Genomic DNA, 20,612 nt, shown 5'->3' with positions numbered 1-20,612 from the left:
ATTTGCATTGGACCCGTGAAGATTCCGGGGTAGAATAGGTCTTCAGCAACCAATGCTTGCCGTAAAAGGCGACTATATGCTTGTCGTAAAAGGCGACTAACGGGATCGGGTGGTCAGGCTCACTGACTTGGTTGATGCATGTCATCGTATCCCAATTGCGTGGGTCGATGCTCATGATATTAATCACTGGATTTTCTGGTCCAGACTCGATTATTTACAGACAGCCGTCATATAGCTGGAATATTGCTGAGTGCGGCGTTAAACAACAAACCAACCAACCAATCATTTGTATTGATTAAATAGTTTGCAGATTTAGCTCTTGCAGCGATCCAGCACAGCCTAAAACAAGCGCCAACTAAACAAGGAACAACACTGTATTTACCCATACGGAGCTGTGTCTCCGGTCGTGTTGGAGCTCATGTTGTTGAGGAAGCGTTCCTGACGGACATGGATGGTTCCAGGACCTGTGACCTTGACAGTGACGAGAGGGTAGTTCATCTGTGTAACCCAGGGTTCAAAGATGTCTGTCATGTTGATGGGAGTGCCTTCAGCTATAGATTGCTATGTATAAAGAATAAACAATATATTTTTGGCAGTTCCGATAGATAAAAAAGCACCAATATGCTTTTTTTAAAGGGCAAGGTTCTGTATCACAAAGCAATCTTAGTGCAACGGCTGGCGTAAGTCTTGGATTTTAAGGAAACACTGGGATGTGTTTTAAAGCAAGAAATTGTCGCAAAAAAATAACTATACTTCCGACTGTTGAAACAAAGGATCTGTTAGACACAAAAAATACATTCCTGCCAGATTTGCAAAAACATATATATATCTAGGCTCGTAGTTTTAATTAAAAAATATCTGGTTTTGAGCTGTTGCGCACGCACGCACACACACACACATATACACACACATACACGCACACATACACACATACATACACACACACACGCACACACGCGCACATACACACTTGCTTTACTTTTCCATACTCTATCATTATTTGTGTTGCAGACTATTATGAACCATTTGGATAAATAAACGATAATCGTAAATATCTGAGTGTCGCCGACATCCATACAAAATTAATACCAAAACTGAATTGGTCATTTCAGCATGGATTTGGATTGAATAGTGTGGAAAGAATGGGGTACTGCAGAAATTTGGTGAAAAGATGGAAAAATCGCTAAAAACTACGTGAGAGCCTGGCGCCGAAACACACCAACATGACATGCACGTGCAATATCACTTGTTGGGCTATAAAAACGTTGGGTTTGCATTTGCATGCAATGTTACAGCAAGTGAACAGCGAAAACATGTCACGACTGACGGAAGTCCAACGAAACAACGCCATTGGCTGACTGTAACCATGGAATCATGTGCCAGCTTGTTCGCGGCTTTTCCACGTAGCACCTGGTACCATTACAAAACTGGAACGTTGACGTAAAATTGTGACGTACCTCTGTCAAAGCGTTGAATAAGTCCTTATGTTCAGCAACGCCGTACTGATGTCTCTTCAAATACAGCTGAAAGAGGAATTATTTTTAAAAGTTTTAAAGTAAACACTTAACTCACAAATTCATCTTCCATTATCCAGTGTATCACACCGACAATCTAATCTACTAAATACCCTGGACACAATCGCCACCATAACTTCGTTCGGGAAGTGACCATATCACTTATCACGTGTACGTGAGTGAGTGAGTGAGTGAGTGAGTGAGTGAGTGAGTGAGTATGGTTTTACGCCGCTTTAAGCAATATTCCAGCAATATGACGGCGGGGGACACCAGAAATGGGCTTCACACATTGTACCCATGTCGAGCGAACCCTTTAACCACTAGGTATCCGACCGCCCCGACTTGTACGTGCATCCACGTTTTTTAAAAATTAATTAAGTGTATTAGGTATCAAGATACGGGGAGTGAAGTCACCCCGCTGCAAGATGTTTGCGGAGTTACTCCCCTTGGGTACACCAGGAACCTATGCTCGTGGGTTCGAATCCCGTTTCGTCCCGAATTTGATGTAGGTTTACCTTCGTGGTCTAGTGGTAGAGCGTCCGCCCGGAGAGCGGAAGGTCCGGGTTTCGATCCCCGGCCGCGTCATACCAAAATTCGTTAAAAGATGGTACTTGTTGTTACCCTCTCTGGCGCTAGGCATTAAGGGGCTTAAAAAAGGACTGGTCGACTCGGAGTCAGTATACTGTGTCTGAGTGGGGTATCCATGTTAAACTGTGGCATAGTATCTCAGTGTGCTAGCACTATAAATCGGCATGAGTCCGGACTAGTGGTCCTTGAACAAGCAGCCGCACACACACACAAACACATGTGCATGCACGTCGCTATATAAGTGTATTATCTTGGACGCGACGTTAAACCCAATTTCACCTCACCTCACCACTTCATCAAAATACCCCCCGAAAGGCAGAAGAGTTTCCCAACAAAGGACACAGAAGGATAAGGGCCGTTTTAGGCACACTGGAAATGTCCAATTGGGAAAATCAACATTTGGATCCAACCATCGGGGGGTATTTTGATGAAGTGGTGAGGTGAGGTGAAATTGGGTTTAACGTCGCGTCCAAGATAATACACTTATATAGCGACTAAATATGGTTTTACGCCGCTTTTAGCAATATTCCAGCAATATCACGGCTCGGGACACCAGAAATGGGCTTCACACATTGTACCCATGTCGGGAATCGAACCCGGGTCTTTGGCGCGACGAGCGAACGCTTTAACCACTAGGCTACCCGACCGCCCCTTTGCCATATGCACTGTACATTTATACTTACCGCTTAATCTTTATTTTCTCAAGAAAATCATCCAGAGTCAAAGACTGAAATAGTTCGGAAATCAGCACTTTGGATTAACTGACACATTTAGTGTTGTAATAGGTCCAAAACAACATGTGTTGAAATGAACAAAGTCTAGGCTCCTTTACATGAACCAGGGTGTACTCTGCTGTCAATATCACTGTTTTTGTACACGTTCTAAAATCAAACCATACTTACGTTCAGCCCTCTGATGAAAAGTTCCTCTCCCATGGTGAAGTGCATCATTCGAACGACGCTCGCTCCCTACAAGGTATAGCATAAGGGTTTGATTTGCAGTTTACATCATGTATGCATGCACAATGCACAGGAATAGATTATAATGGTAGGTTCGAATACAGATCTTGACCTTCAAGGTGACAGGCTATGTAACGAGACGCGTGTAAAGGACCTTTGGACTCTCGTTTAACGTAAAACGGCCGATGTAATGTGACCATGTACTAAATGCGTCTTAAACTTGTCTCATATACTCACTCATTTTATGCCAAACCCATATCCTCACAGTGCTAATTTGAAGTTAATATCATAAAGACCTGTCCACATTTAAACAATAATTGACTGATAGCGATATGATGCACTAATGTTAAACGTGTCGTCATGCCTGACACTCATTTTGTGTTAAATATGTTACGATATGCAGTTTATTTGACGCATAATTCGATATTACAATTGCAGTCTGTTTGAAGCGACGTTAAACATCCACGTACCCACTCAACCATTTCGCACAGAATAACGGTTAGGAGAAGGTCGAAATGACGGTGTCGAAACCAATAAAGTATTGTCTACACAAGAAATAGAAACCATTACAGCAATTTCAACACGAGACAGTACACCCAGCTCGCACAGAATGACGGTTAGGAGAAGGTCGAAATGACGGTGTCGAAACCAATATAGTATTGTCTACACAAGAAATGACAGAGCTCGCCCGGAATGAGGTTTGTGAGACACTTAACAGAAGGTCGAAATGACGGTGTCGAAACCAATATAGTATTGTCCACACAAGAAATAGAAACCATTACAGCAATTTCAACACGAGCCAGTACAACCAGCTCGCACAGAATGACGGTTAGGAGAAGGTCGAAAAGACGGTGTCGAAACCAATAAAGTATTGTCCACACAAGAAATAGAAACCATTACAGCAATTTCAACACGAGACAGTACACCCAGCTCGCACAGAATGACGGCCGTGAGAGGCTTAGAAAGAAGATCCAAATGACAGTGTCGAAACCAATAAATTATTGTCAACACAAGAAAAGACAGAGCTCGCCCAGAATGACGGTCGTGAGAAGCTTAGAAAGAAGGTCGAAATGACAGTGTCGAAACAATAAAATTAACACAAGAAAAGACAGAGCTTACCCGGAATGAGGTTTGTGAGCGTCTTCGCAGAAGGTCGACATGACGATTGTGGAAAACAATAAATATTGAGTGATCTCCTGACCTCTCTGTTACTCAAGAGTCGGTATACTGTGTCTGAGTGGAATATCCATGTCAAACTATGGCACGGTTCGCAATGGGCTAGCGTTTTAAAACCGGAAATAGTCCAGAATATAGTACAGGAAAGCACGCACGCACGCACGCACGCACGCACGCACGCACACATGACGTTAAACACCATTAAACCTACCCCCCCCCCCCCCCCCCCCCCCCCCCCGACCCACCACTCCATCAGTCACTCATACCTTGGTGTATGTGATGGAGTCAAAGGAGCCCTCCACTTCCGCGTTACTCTCGACGTCGTTCGTCATTGGGTGCGACGTCTGCAGCCCGTCTTCGACCATCGTAGCATGCATGGACTGGACTACGAACTGCTCCGTCTGTGGCAGAGAGAAGAACATACGATCAGTTTGGTTATATCTTTGTCTGTTGTTTAACGCCGTACTCAGCACTATTCAAGCTATATGACGTTGCCAGTAAATAATAGATTCTGAGCCACACAATCCAGTGATTGTTAGTATGAGCAACGATCCACGAAGTCGGGGACGTTGATACCCATCAACCAGGTCACCGAGCCTGAACCTCTGAGGCGCCTCTTACGATCAGAATGGGTTGTTAAGGGCCAATATTCTCCCCTGGAATTCTCAAGGGTAGCACTGTATAAGATCACAAATTGACTAATATGGTACTCGGATTGCCACTCACCGATCTCCTGCGTGGGTAGATGGCCTCCACCGCATGGAAGTCCCAGAAAGAAGCGAAGGACTCGTTCAGCCACAGCCACCACCACCACTTGGGGGACACGATGTTGCCGAACCACTGCAACATTCAAACAGCAATAAATACACTCACGGAGAAACACGATACACTATATATACATCAACAGCAATATACTGGTTTACACACATGAAGAAACACGATACACTATACCTCAACAGCAATATACTGGTTTACACTCACGGAGAAACACGATACACTATACCTCAACAGCAATATACTGGTTTACACACATGAGGAAACAAGATACACTATATATACATCAACAGCAATATACTGGTTTACACACATGAAGAAACACGATAGTCTATGCCTAACAAGCCAATAAAGCGGGCACGAGTGGCCCAGTCGTCTAAGAGCAGAGTTGCGTCCCTTGGGCACGCCAGAAACCTATGATTATGGGTTCGACTCCCGGTTCTCCGCGATTATGTTTCTATGTTTGTCATCACCATACCCGTACTTGTGGGTTTCACAGAAGTGCTAAACGTCTGAGACCTGCATCACTTCGGGCTTTCCTCCCACATTAAGCTGACACGCCAGGATATAACTGGTATACTGTTAAAAGCGGCGTTAAACCCAACTCACTCACTGAAGCCTCATATCTAAATGAGTGCAAAAATCTTGAACGCGACGCTAAACCATTTCACCTCATCTCAACTCCAGGCCGCCGGAGTAGTAGCTGGAATAATGCTGGTGCGGGCTAAACAACAAACTGCTTAATACGGAAGGGATTTTCGCTGTATATTGAACAAAGGAGTGCAAGTTATCTGCAAATGTATTTTCATTAATCCGCTCTGTGCATAATAAGTTGCCTTCATGCTGATTGTCTAATTGTTCCATTATCTATAAGTGTGTGTATATATAAAAGGTTAAGATCTTATTTATCATCTAAAATCCCTATTCCAACTTTTTCAGTTTGTAATCCGTAACAATCTCATTAAAATCAGATCTAAGTTCACTCTGCCGCTAAACAAAGATCTGAGGACATCCAATTACGGGTCACGTAAGAACGACCTTTCGCGAACGGGAAGCGAGAGATAGACGATAATTTTGACGGAATCGGTCGTATGGGCCGTAACTGTCGTTCGGAATACCCCATGTTAACTTTTTCGAAGTTGCATGATTAGAAAACACATTCCGACTGTACTTTCATGATCTGGTAAGCGACGCTTTGATTGATCGGAAGAAAGGTCGTTCTGACGTGACCCGTAATGGGATGTCCTCAGATCTTTGTTTAGCGTTAGCGAGAACTTAGATCTGATTTTAATGAGTTTGTAATCCGTAATAACTTGTGTCTTGCGTGTAACTAGTACAGCTAACTAACCTTAATTATATTACTGATATCATGTCATTGTGACGTCATGTAACCGATGACGTCACATTGGTCTGCCAGGCATTGTGATGCAATTTTATTGCAGCGATTATCCCTTGATCTCACCCGTCTCTCACGTGACAGCCAGGATGATAAATATAACGTGCTCTCTTTCGAATCGGGCTCTAGAGAATGATGCGTTTGTATGCACAATAACTTGTCAACGCCCTTGTCTTAAGCTTAGAGAACTTTTAAAACCTCCAGTGTTTTATTAGAGCGGAGTTTCGTCATAGAGTACAAAGGTGTGTTTTGATAATATCACATATATGAAGTTTAACATTTGCCGACAGTCTCATAGATAGTGGGTGCTAGTGCTGGCCATGTCTTGGTAGGAGATTGGTCTCAGGACTGTATCATATTTTGATGACCCCCTCATTTTATGGTTTTTAAATAACATTTTAATATGCCCACACCCACGCCCCTACACCCCACTACACTCAATCATACATGTAACATGTTTTCACAAGTTACAATCAGCAAAGCACTTTGTTGCACTCATAATCGTTCAAAACTTTCGAAGTAATGAAATGTCTCTGTATTTATTTACAGTCGTAATTGTGACGCTACGTATGCGGATGTGGTACAGATTTGAAGAATACCTGTTTGGCAACCTGGTGGCTCGAAGCTCTCATACTGCTGATCAAACCAACCGTGGAACCAGTTTAACCTTGACCTACCTGGTGAGTAATCTCGTGCGAGATCACCTCCACGACCCAGCTGTCTTGAGCTGCTGTGGACACGCCCACCTCGTATAGGAGCGTCTCACTGTAGGTTATGAGACCCCAGTTCTCCATGGCACCGGATCTGAACCCGGGGATGGCGATGTTGTCTGCACAGATGGTATTATTTTTATAGAGAACCTTAATACAAACAGGTATTGTAGAATGGAAATGCAAAAAGACACACACAAATGCACAGACACACATATGCACAAAGACACACAAATACAAATAGACACACAAAGGCACAAAGACCCACAAAGACCCACATAAACACAAAGACACACAAATACAAATAGACACACAAATGCACAAAGACACACAAAGACTCACATATACACAAAACACAAAAGACACACAGACACACACATGCACAGACAGACAAATACACACAGACAAACAAATACTAAAAGACACAGACACACAAAAACACAAAGACACACAAACTTCACAAAGACACACACATGCACAGACACACAAAACACAAATACACAAAGACACACATATACACAAAACACACAAATACTCAAAGACACACAAATACACAAAGACATACAGATGCACAGAGACACACAAATACACAAGACACACAAATCCAAAAAGACACAGACACACAAATCCACATGACACACAAATCCAAAAAGACACATACACACAAATCCAAAATGACACAGACACACAAAGACACAGACACACAAAGACCCAAGACACAAATACATAAAACACATAAATACACAAAGAAACACAAATACAAAAAGACACAGATACACAAATACATAAAAGACACGCAAAGACTCACATATACACAAAACGCACAAAGACACACACATGCACAGACAGACAAATACACAAAGACACACAAATGCACATACACACAAAGACACAAATACATAAAACACACAAATACACAAAATACACAAATGCACAAAGACACACAAGCACAAACACACATAAATTCACAAACACACACAAACACACACAAATGCACAAAGACACATAAACACAAAGACTCACACATGCACAAAGACACACAAACAAAAAAGACACACAAATGCACAAAGACAAACAAACACAAACACACACAAATACACAGCAACACAATGAGTTACCAAAAGACTCAGACACACGACCATAGACCATCTTCTACATTTAATATTGAAGGCACCACTCCTTTATAATAGTTCTTTACTTCAGTGTGTCGTCAGTATCTGCATGTGAAATTAACCTCAGTTTGATACAAGGCTAAGATAACTGATGATCCTCCAGATGGTCACAACGACTTCAGATATTTAATGAAATTAAAAAGCGTATTGAAATAGTGACTACTTTTTGCCACATATTTGATACAAAAGATGTCAGTACACGGCATCTGTATTTAAATATGATTTTGTCACTTTCTAAGCGACATTTTATATGGAGATCTATGGTATTTTAGAGAGATAGTAAATAATTTTCATGTATACATGACAAAAGTGAAATCGTCCACATACCAAGTTTAGTGATGGGGTAGTCAGGCTCGAATGTCTTCTCGAACCAGTCGAACAGAGCAATGCCATACTTCTGGGCCCTGTCGGCGTGCTGCAGGGCATTTGGGCGGGCCAGCGTGCGGTACTGCAACGACATGGAACACGTCATCATCATCATCATCATCATCATCATCATCATCGTCGTCATTGTCATCGAATCATCATCATCATTATCATCATCGTCGTCATAGTCATCGTCATCGAATCATCATCACTACCATTGTTGTTATTATTATATATGTAATTTGCAAGTTCTGCATACCAGTTATGATGATAAGTTCTGTTATCGTCTTAATTGTAATTCATAATATTATTATCATCATCATTGTCGCAGTGAACATCATTTAGTTTATCGATATTATGCATCAGGTTCATTCTTCCCCAGGTCTTAAGGTGTGTGTGTGTGTGTGTGTGTGTGTGTGTGTGTGTGTGTGTGTGTGTGTGTGTGTGTGAGTGAGTGAGAGTGAGTGTGTATGTGAGAGAGTGAGAGAGTGTGTGTGACAGTGTGTGTATGTGAGAGTGTGTGTGTGAGAGTTTGATTGAGAGTGTGTGAGAGAGTGAGTATGTGTCAGAGTGTGTGTGAGTGTGTGTGTGAGAGAGAGGGTGTGTGTGAGTGTGTGTGTGTGTGTGTGTGTGTGTGAATGAGAGTGTATGTGCGAGTGTGAATGTGTGCGAGTGTGTGCGTGAGAGAGAGTGTGTGTGTGAGTGTATGTGACTGTGTGTGTGTGTGAGAGAGAGGGTGTGTGAGTGAGAGTGTATGTCAGACTGCGTGTTGCGAGAGTGTGTGTGTGTTAGATAGTGTGTGTGAGAGTGTGAGTGTGTGTGACTCTGTGTGTGTATGTGAGAGAGAGGGAGAGTGTTATGAGACTGTGTGTGTGAAAGAATGTATTGTGTGAGAGAGAGAGTGTGTGTGTGTGTGTGTGAGAGAGAGAGAGTGAGTGTGTATGTATGTGAGAGAGTGTGTGTGACAGTGTGTGTGTGTGTGTGAGAGTGTGTGAGAGTGTGTGAGAGAGTGAGTATGTGTGAGAGTGTGTGTGAGTGTGTGTGTGAGTGAAAGTGTGTGTGAGAGTGTGTGTGTGAGAGAGTGTGATAAGTATGAAACAACCTGGTCGGGTGTAACTATATGGAAGGATGTTGGTTGGTTGGTTTGTTGTTTAATGCCGCACTCAGCAATATTCCAGCTATATGACGGCGGTCTGTAAATAATCGAGTCTGGACCAGACAATCCAGTGATTAATATCATGAGCATCGATTCATGCAATTGGAATCGATGACATGCATCAACCAAGTCAGCGAGCCTGACTACCCGATCCCGTTAGTCGCCTTTTACGACAAGCATAGTCACCTCTTACGGCAAGCACGGGTTGCTGAAGACCTATTCTACCCCGGATGGAAAGGATGTCGGTAGGACGTTGCAGCACGTCTCCCTTTCAACGGAATGTTAAACCATTATAAAGACGACACACTAATAATGGTGCAATTCATACTCAATCAGTAACTCACTGGCCTTTCTGAACGTGCATCTAACGTTGAGGCAACTTGAGGTCATTGTGCAAATTTTAGAGAACTTATATGTCAACCATAACATGGTTTTAGTCGAAGCAGAATCAACAGATTCTCATACTTTCTTCATTACGTAATCCATATCTAAGTGTAGAGGCCCGGCGTAAACGTGATATACAATTATATTTAGACCATTCAAGGAGGTCATCGAACAATACTCAAAGGCTGGAAGAACTGGAGCAACACGTGACCTAAATACGTCACAACGGAATTGGCATCATCATGAGATCAGTGTTTTAATTACCAGATAACACCTAGTGTTTAAAAAGTGTCGCTTAGAACAGCACTATGGTGTAAGCTGGTGTAAAACTCATGGAACAAGGTGAGGTGAAATGGGGTTTAACGTCGCGTCCAAGATTATTGCACTGATATAGCGACGTGCATGCACGTGTATGTATGTGTGTGGCTGCTTGTACTAGTCCGGACTGATGCCGATTTATAGTGCTAGCACACTGAGATACCATGCCGCTGTTTAACATGAATACCCCACTCAGACACAGTATACTGACTCCGAGCCGACCAGTCCTTGTTTTAGCCCCTTAATGCCGAGCGCCAGACGGGGTAACAACAAGTACCATCTTTTAACGTCTTTTGGTATGACGCGGTCGGGGATCGAACCCCGGACCTTCCGCTCTCCGGGCGGACGCTCTACCACTAGACCACGGAGACGGCCCATGGAACAAGGCGTAATAAGGACAAGTTACCGTTATATTTGAGGTGGTGTTTTCCCATTGGTCAAAGTCGCATACGATGAAGGCGAGGAGATATGTTGACATTACCGGTGTCGTTGCAAACTTATCAGCTGTATAGTTGCCTCTGTAAAAGACAACATGCAGGAGTTGACATCACAGCTTTAATAGGAGATTTCACCAGTTAATTGTATGATGGAGGATACACTTGAGCGTCGAAGTTATTTTCAATTTACAAATATTAAAGTGGTAAGGAAAGTGAAATTGAAGTTAAACAAGAATTTTATCAGGTGAAAAAACAGATAGTTCCTCGCTAAACTTCATCTCTATACCACCTCACTATACCACCTCACCTGGTCTCACAACACATGACGTGTGTATTGGTTTTGTTGGTCCTCTTTATACCACCCTGTTATACTCACCTTGTCTCACTAGGGACGGCGTCTGTATTGGTCTTGTAGTTCCTCACTATACCATCTCACCTGGTCTCACTGGATACAGCTTCTGTATTGGTCTTGGAGTTCCTGACTATACCATCTCACCTGGTCTCACTGAACACAGCGCCTTTATTGGTCTTGTATTTCCTCACTATACCATCTCACCTGGTCTCACTGGATACAGCGTCTGTATTGGTCTTGTATTTCCTCACTATACCACCTCACCTGGTCTCACTGGATACAGCGTCTGTATTGGTCTTGTATTTCCTCACTATACCATCTCACCTGGTCTCACTGGATACAGCGTCTGTATTGGTCTTGTATTTCCTCACTATACCACCTCACCTGGTCTCACTGGATACAGCGTCTGTATTGGTCTTGTATTTCCTCACTATACCACCTCACCTGGTCTCACTGGATACAGCGTCTGTATTGGTCTTGTATTTCCTCACTATACCACCTCACCTGGTCTCACTGGATACAGCGTCTGTATTGGTCTTGTATTTCCTCACTATACCACCTCACCTGGTCTCACTGGATACAGCGTCTGTATTGGTCTTGTATTTCCTCACTATACCATCTCACCTGGTCTCACTGGATACAGCGTCTGTATTGGTCTTGTATTTCCTCACTATACCACCTCACCTGGTCTCACTGGATACAGCGTCTGTATTGGTCTTGTATTTCCTCACTATACCACCTCACCTGGTCTCACTGGATACAGCGTCTGTATTGGTCTTGTATTTCCTCACTATACCATCTCACCTGGTCTCACTGGATACAGCGTCTGTATTGGTCTTGTAGTTCCTCACTTTACCACCTCACCTGGTTTCACTGGACACGGCGTCTGTATTGGTCTTGAAGTGCCTCACTTTACCACCTCACCTGGTCTCACTAGACACGGCGTCTGTATTAGTCTTGTAGTTCCTCACTTTACCACCTCACCTGGTCTCACTAGACACGGCGTCTGTATTAGTCTTGTAGTTCCTCACTTTACCACCTCACCTGGTCTCACTAGACACGGCGTCTGTATTAGTCTTGTAGTTCCTCACTATACCATCTCACCTGGTCTCACTGGATACAGCGTCTAAATTGGTCTTGTATTTCCTCACTATATTACCTCACCTGGTCTCACTGGATACAGCGTCTGTATTGATGTTGGAGTTTCTCACTATACCATCTCACCTGGTCTCACTGACCACAGCGTCTGTATTGGTGTTGGAGTTTCTGACTATACCGCCTCACCTGGTCTCACTGGATACAGCGTCTGCATTGGTCTTGGAGTTCCTCACTATACCATTTTTACCTGGTCTCACTGGACACAGCTTCTGTATTGGTCAGTGTCCGGTAGTTCCGTCCAGTGGTCACCTTCTTGACCAAGGTAATATCAAAGGTCGCCTTCAGAGCTGGTTCATCAAAGCATGGGAATGCTTTCCTCGCATGAGGTGCCTCGAACTGAGTGGATGCTAGGTAACTGAACGAAAAACAAATATTATTTATCAAGATGGCCAAAGTACTCCTTCACGAAACCTCAAAATTAGATTTTAAAAAAATAGATTTTTACGAAAATATGTATTACGCTAACACACAAAAAGTCGTTCATTCATGCAGGTGTTGACATGGGTATGCAAATTCTAAATCAATAGTTAAATAAATTATATCTTCATGGTATTTTATAATCGATATTTGTCATAATTTGGCAAATAGAATAGCTCTGACGTCATCTCAGCACCAACGACTTACATGGTTTCATTCAAATCCGTCTTGTAGGAACTGAGATACAGACCCAACCCGTCGGTTCTCATTTTGGCTTGAAAACTCATCCCGACTTCATATGACCTTCCGGGTTGGAGGTCATTGTCAAGGTGAAGGACGTAAAATTCCCTGACCTCGTCATAACTTGTGCTGACAATAGCCGGGCCCCTATCACTCAGGTTGTCAAGAGGTCGAAAGGATAAGGAGTCGTTATCAATCGTTAGATCGTTTTTGTGCAAGGTCACGTTAGACGTCGCCTCCGTTACGTTGAGGACAATAGAAACTGTCCCGTTAAAAGTAAAGAGAGACGAGTTCGTGCCGTATATCTCGGGTTGGAGTTCAAGGACGTAGTGATAAGGTTTTACAGCCGTTGGGAGACGGTAGTTGATGATGGGGGCTGGTGTTGTAGTAGTCGTTGTTGTAGTGGGCGCCGTTGCTGTCGCTGTCGCTGTCGCTGCTGCTGTTGTTGTTTTCTTGGAACACGCGTCACCTGATGGAAGTCATGCAGATATTAATACTTCCGAAGTGATAATTAATAAGTTCTTAATTACATTTTATGTTTACAATGACTTTGTAGAACAACTCCATATTCAAGTCTGACAGAACATATGGTATTCATTTAACTTTATATCAAAAATATTTAAGTTATAATTTCTAGATTATATAAATAATACGTACAAGTTGCCACTACCAGAGACTGGTTCTGAACTCTCCGGTTACCTAGACTTGCCTATCATAAGGACAGAATTACTATACACTCATGGACTTATCATTCAGTACAGCCTTGGAGCAAGGCAAGGTGTTCATTAATATCTGTAATATTTTTCCCCCGATATGTCTAATTTATAAGAAGAGGTACTACCATAAGAGGCCTTCATCCTTACAGCTATTTTCTTTAACACAAAAAACAAAATTTAAATATTTGCTTACAAACTTTAAGATCACCGCCATCTACAAGCCCCACGCAGCGTGCCCGGAGTTCCTCCGGCTTGAGTGGAGGTGTCGCTACAGTGGGCGTGTCGCACGTGCAGATAACCTGACCAGGGGATACCAGGTGAACAACGAGTCCTACCAGCACGGCCAGACATGCGGCCAGAAGCAGAAGGATGAACCCCACCCCATGGCTGATGTAAACTCCGCCGCTGCGCTTCTCATCTGACATCGGAGCGGTACCGTTTGGAGTGGTACCGTTTGTGTCGGTGACGGTATAATCTCGCATTGATTCAGATGCGGTGAACTGGGGAATGGCAGAGGTTGATTATAAAAAACGGATATATCGAAATATGGTTGTATTAAATAAATACAGATATAAGTCGAACTTTTTGTCGAACAATTGGGTCATACAACTATGGATATGTCGCACACCAGATTAATAATACAACTACGAATATTTCGAAATTGTATGGGATTAACTGCGGATATGTCGAATTCAAGTTAGTTTATACAACTATGGGTATGTCGACCTTCACTCTGACCATACCACTACGGATATATCGATCTTCATATTTAAATGTGGTTCGCGATGATCCATCACTGTTGGTCGTGTCTCCCTTCACTCTACTTCACTATCAATGTAAAGACTATCTGCAGAATTACTTTAAGACAGGTATATGGATTTCAGAGTTAAAAAAATCTGTTGTAAAAATGATGTTGTTAGAAAGAGTGTTTTAATAAAGCATTAAACTAAATGTTATTTAAGTGTTTGTCTTTTATTTCTTAAAAAGCATTAATTAGGACCAGTCATGTCATTTAGACATCATGGCTTCTAATGGAAAGACGACAAAAGCATTGGAGCATTCCATCCTCGTGGAAGTGGTGCCGTTTATGGAAGGAGTAAATTTTATGAAAGCTTAAAACGACGTAATAAGAAGCCATCTCTTAGTCAGGTGAAGTCGTTTTTAAGCTTACACCCTTCACCCAAGCCGATGAGATATAGATTTTCTCGGCTGAGAGTACGGGTTAATAGCCTAGAATGAACAGTTGGATGTAGACTTGATGGACATGTCTTAATATACAAGAGCCAACAATGGCGTACGGTATTTGCTTATTGTCATTGAAAATACTGTCTCGCTATCTGTGGGTAGCTCCTATGAAAAATCAAAAAAATCCAGAGACAGTGGTCGAGATATTTAAAAAAATATTGTCTGGTGATCGAACAACACAAAAGTTTAGAGTGGATAAAGGAACAGAATTTAAAGGATTATTTTTCAGGATTTTACCAAGAGTAGATGAATCGAACTGTTTGTCACTCAAAACGAAGACATTGAATCCAATTATGCAGAGAGGGTCATTAGAACGTTAGGGGGGCACGGGTGGCCCAGTCGTCTAAGGCGCCGCGATTCACTGTGCAGAGTTGCGTCCCTTGGGCACACCAGAAACCTATGATTGTGGGTTCGAATCTCGATTTGCCCCGATCATGTTTCTAGGTTTGTCGGCACCATACCCGTGCTCGTGGGTTTCACCGAAGTGGTCTGCGACCTGCACCACTTCGGGCTTTCCTCCTACATTAAGCTGACACGCCGTGATATAACTGGAATACTGTTAAAAGCGGCGTTAAACCCGACTCACTCATTAGAACGTTAAGATCTCTTATACCTCGCTATGCTACTCCGTCATATAGCTGGAATATTGCTGAGTGCGGCGTAAAACAACCAACCAACGCTATTTGACACACAGTAATACCGAACGCTACATCGATGTATTGGCCGAATTGGATTACAATTACAACCATACCATACATTGAAGTTTAGGAAAGGGGTCGCCTGCAGACGTAACGGAAGAAATGGACTCAAAGCGTGGTCTCACCTGTACATGACACCATTTTCAAGTCCACTTATTAAAAAACAACTTTCACTATAAAGTATGAGATATTGTAAGAATCAGTTATTTGAGAAAGCCGTTCAACTTGCGATGGACACAAGAATTACTTAAAATAGATTCCAGGAGTCGTCAACAAGGTGTTCCTTTATACACACTGAAAGACTTTCAAGAGGGACGTTTACAAGGTCGGTGTTACGAACAAGAGCTTCAGAAAGACCCCGTATGGGATATTGAAAAGGTATTGAAGAAGAAGAAAGAAAGGGGTAGAGTCGACTATTTAGTGAGGTGGGCTGGTTGGCCTCCCAGTTTTCATTCATGGTTGGAAGAGAGTGATGTCAGGGATCTATAATAATGGAAAAATACATCGTGTTCAACAGTTCAGACTCCAAAAGCTACTTTCCCAACAACACACACTTTCAGTTCCGAATGAAACTGTCACAAAGATTAAAACCAGAAGGCGAGTGGATGGTTGCCTTGTTTGAATTGAGGCTGGGTGAAGTGGACCTCAAGGACATAAACAATACTACTATAGACATTCTTTGCAATCTCAGCGATAGTTCGCACGTAGGGGAGAATTATCTACCCTTGTTAAGACGGATCTATGTGCGTGATGGAAACAGTTATATTTTTCAACAACCTTGGTAGATGCCAGTCATTCTGAAAGAAACAGCGGATATCGATGTGTATATTAAGTATGCACATGGAACCCCTCACACATTTCTGAAAGAACCAGTGATATGTCACTTGTGCAGCATCCTTCAACATTACTACAAAAACATTCGACCTCTGTCCGTGATCACAGATTCCAGTCCTGTGGAATTTCACTAGCCATGCTCAAGCCTCCCTCATTCCTTGCTATTATTCAGATCATCCTTACAGTGTACCCTACCACACTTTCCTGTCACAAAAATCACCCGACGAATGATTAAATACCATATCATTCATGCGAACTCGCGAGTTCGACGTCTGACGTGTGACGCCTTGAGACGTTTTCAGTTCGCGTGCCACATAGGCTAATTCCTCGCCACTCGGTATCTTGTAGATTACGGAATGGGACGAGTGTGCCAAATGGCATCGGGATCATTCGTAAGTGTCCGTAGACTAAAGTCACGAGACACCATGCCTACCCGTAACCTTCGTAAGTGTCCGTCACCTATTCGACCCTTTTCGTTCAGTTCCGTAACGTCATAGGGATGACTAGGTAAATTTACACTAAGTTTCACAGTGTGGACGTAGCTCAGTCGGTGAGCTGTCGGGCTAACAATCCGAAGGTCGAAAGTTCGCGTCCGACGGATTCTCACCCAAACTGGTTGCTTGTCTTTGAGACATGTGACCTACTACAGAGAACGTCCTCACGAGAAGTTGTGGTACTGTATTCTAAAGGTGCTCCGTCTGGGTGGCCTTCGATAGGTGTCAATCCGAGATAGCGTTATAGACGTGTACATAGCGTTATAGTCGAATGCATCTTGCGCCCAAATTGTAATGTGTGTGTATGTATGATCCGTGTATCGTGTTTACATGGATCTGTTGATCGCAATTCAAAGAGACTATTCGCAGACATTGAAGTACCTTTAGAATACAGTACCACAACTTCTCGTGAGGACGTTCTCTGCAGTAGGTCACTCACCCAGTCCTTTGTGATGCTTCACAAACATCTTTTCAATACCAAACCAAAGTGAGGTTTCTCCGTTCTATTGCACACTCAAGTCGTTCAACTCTTTGTACCCTTCGCAACTGTGTTGACTTTCCTTTTCTTCCTATGAATAAAATCGCTCTGTCATCACGGTTCAGACGCTTTTCTACTATCAGAGGGGCAACAAAAAGAGAATCTCACCCAGGTGGTTTTTTTTATATATCAAATATATCAACGAGTGTTGATATATTTGATATCAAAAGACACGAGGATGTTATTCTATTTATCATACTACGTCATTCTCCAAACTTTTTCAGTTTGTAGACAGTAATAAGCAGTGTCTTAACCCTCATGTTGCCTGGACAGTTATGCCCCCTTCACATACACGGACTTTTCTTCCTATGAATAAAATCGCTCTGTCATCACGGTTCCGACGCTTTTCTACTAGTCACGTTGGTCATTAACGAAAATGGTAATGGAAACTGAAAACAGTCTCGATTGACGATTAAATAAGAAGATCGATATACCCGTAGTGGTATGGTCAGAGTGAAGATCGACATATCCGTAGCTGCATGACCAAACTGAATTTCTACATATCCGCAGTTAATTCCATACAATTTCGAAATATTCGTAGGTGTATGATTAATCTGGTATGCGACATATCCATAGTTGTATGATCCAATTGTTCGACAACAAGTTCGACTTTGTCTGCACAACTGAAAGACTTAGCACACACACACACACACACACACACACACACACACACACACACACACACACACACACACACACACACACACACACACACACACACACACGCACGCAGTCACGCACACACACAAACACACGCACACACACACAAACACTCAAAACACACATGCATGAACACACATAAGCACATGCATGTATTAATAAACATACATGCGCGCACGCACACACATACACACACACGCACGCAGGCACGCACGCACGCACGCACGCACGCACACACACAATCTCAAAACGCCCAACAACCATACCCCGTACCAATTGTGACATTCTAAGAATATTTTTAAACAACACATATCCTGTCTTGTTTGATAGGCATTACTTAGGAGTTGACGGATGACAAGGTAGACAAAATTTTATTGATAACAACTTCTTTAATACTGTAAAAAGTGAATTTCGGTATAGATTCTTATACCATTGTCAAGCAAGACTGTATAAGATGTATACCGTTGTCTTGCTTGACAGTAAGGATTTATGCCGAAATTCGCTCTTTGACAGTATCAAAGAAGTTGTTGACGGATGAAAAGGTAGACACAATTTTATGGATAACAACTTCTTTTACACTGTAAAAAGCGAATTTGGGTATAGATCCTTATACCATTGTCAAGCAAGACTGTATAAGACTTATACCGTTGTATTACTTGACGACGGTATTAGGATCTATACCGAAATTTGCTTTTTACAGTATTAAAGAAGTTGTTATCCCTAAAACTGTGTCTACCTTAACACATATACTAATAACACTAATACACCGTAAAATGAGCATTTATATAACACAATAAAGCACTTCTAAGTTAATAATTTCTATCCAAACCAACCTTATTGCAACACAGAAGTCCGACAACTCATCCACAAGTCATCCGCCAACTATCTTTGACCACCCTGGTTATAGATCACGTGAACACTCCGTGGACATGCGCAGTGTTGAACGGCTGTACATAACAATATATCGATTCAATATTTTCTTGGTACAGAATATGCTTCGTCACCTGTGCCTATGCATATGAGGGTGGTTGAACGGGTATTGAGGGTCCCTGGATGTGGAGTGTCGTCTCGGCTTGTATATATACTGTCACTCCTGCGCTTAGGTAAACACAGCCTCAGACAGCTGGGTATAACCCCGCTTTGAACTGCAACTCAGTATGATTGGTTGGTTGGTTTGTTGTTTAACGCCGCACTCGGCAATATTCCAGCTATATGACGGCGGTCTGTAAATAATCGAGTCTGGACCAGACAATCCAGTGATTGAAATCATGAGCATCGAACTACGCAATTGGGATACGATGACATGCATCAACCAAGTCAGCGAGCCTGACCACCCGTTAGTCGCTTTTAACGATAAGCAAGGGTTGCTGAAGACCTATTCTACCCCGGAATAATTCAGTATGAATAAACAATGCAATTTAGAAAGTGGTCAGATGTAACAAATATTATATTTGGTTAACACTTCCTTAGTAAAGTACAAATTCTAGTGTGGCATTGTCTATCCATAGTTTTCGGCATGGGAGCCGTGCCAGTTTACACTTATCAGAGGGGCAACAAAAAGAGAATCTCACCCGGGTGGTTTTTTTATATCAAATATATCAACGAGTGTTGATATATTTCATATCAAAAGACACGAGGGTGTTATTCTATTTATCATACATTATAATTCTCCAAACTTTTTCAGTTTGTAGACAGTAATAAGCAGTGTCTTAACCCTTCTGTTGCCTGGACAGTTATGCCCCTTCACATACACGGATTTTTCTTTCGAGTCCTTACGGAGCTCACAAATTGACGGACTTTTACGACCGATTTAAGAGTTGTTACGAGTTATTACGAGCTATTTGCGGTTTATTACGGATTATTACGAGTTATTACGATGTATTTACGGCAAAATTCCACGAGTTACGAGTGTTACAACGTTATTATTTCTTCACACAGTGTAACCAAATTGTATAACATGCAACTCTTTCTATCAGTATCTAAAGTCACCAAATCCAAAAGATCTATGCACTGCCTAGCCCTCGATTAAAGTGCTTGTATTATAAGTTTCCTACTGTTCTACCTGGTTTTCAGTTATTATGTCTTTCCTTTTTACAGCTACAGCTTGGCGGTAAGATGTACAAATTGAAATGGTGAAAAATAATCACACGAATGCGTTGATTTGCTCGTTGACAAATATTTATTTTAAAAAAAATCTATTTCATACAGAGGATACAAAACAAAATAATTACTACTATGTCACTGATCGAAGTACTTGATAATTTAGATAATGCTAAGTGAAGAAAACATGAATAAAACTAGTATATAAAA

General features: G+C 42.3%; 1 protein-coding gene across 2 annotated transcripts in view; it reads right to left on the bottom strand.

The window, feature by feature from the left end:
• Nucleotides 1-19,234, bottom strand: part of LOC124140760 (aminopeptidase N-like) — a 79,299-nt gene extending 60,065 nt beyond the window's left edge. Inside the window, exons 1-12 of one of the 2 annotated variants that reach the window (XM_046508492.2) lie at nt 19,136-19,234; nt 14,027-14,333; nt 13,085-13,586; nt 12,648-12,815; nt 10,920-11,031; nt 8,617-8,737; nt 7,085-7,236; nt 4,964-5,077; nt 4,504-4,638; nt 3,005-3,070; nt 1,458-1,523; nt 383-561 (exon numbers count right to left, since the gene is read on the bottom strand). In XM_046508492.2, coding sequence (XP_046364448.2) covers nt 383-561; nt 1,458-1,523; nt 3,005-3,070; nt 4,504-4,638; nt 4,964-5,077; nt 7,085-7,236; nt 8,617-8,737; nt 10,920-11,031; nt 12,648-12,815; nt 13,085-13,586; nt 14,027-14,315 — 1,904 coding nt within the window. In that variant the 5' untranslated portion in view covers nt 14,316-14,333; nt 19,136-19,234. The remainder of the gene's footprint in view (nt 1-382; nt 562-1,457; nt 1,524-3,004; nt 3,071-4,503; nt 4,639-4,963; nt 5,078-7,084; nt 7,237-8,616; nt 8,738-10,919; nt 11,032-12,647; nt 12,816-13,084; nt 13,587-14,026; nt 14,334-19,135) is intronic. The other variant, XM_048386778.1, reaches the window with a different exon arrangement.
• Nucleotides 19,235-20,612: the final 1,378 nt, after the last annotated feature.

The sequence above is a fragment of the Haliotis rufescens genome, unplaced genomic scaffold (assembly GCF_023055435.1).
Source record: "Haliotis rufescens isolate VD_foot unplaced genomic scaffold, xgHalRufe1.0.p SCAF_60, whole genome shotgun sequence".
Taxonomy (NCBI): domain Eukaryota; kingdom Metazoa; phylum Mollusca; class Gastropoda; order Lepetellida; family Haliotidae; genus Haliotis; species Haliotis rufescens.
Note: the sequence above shows the minus strand (reverse complement) of the source record. Positions and strands in the feature narration are given on the sequence as shown.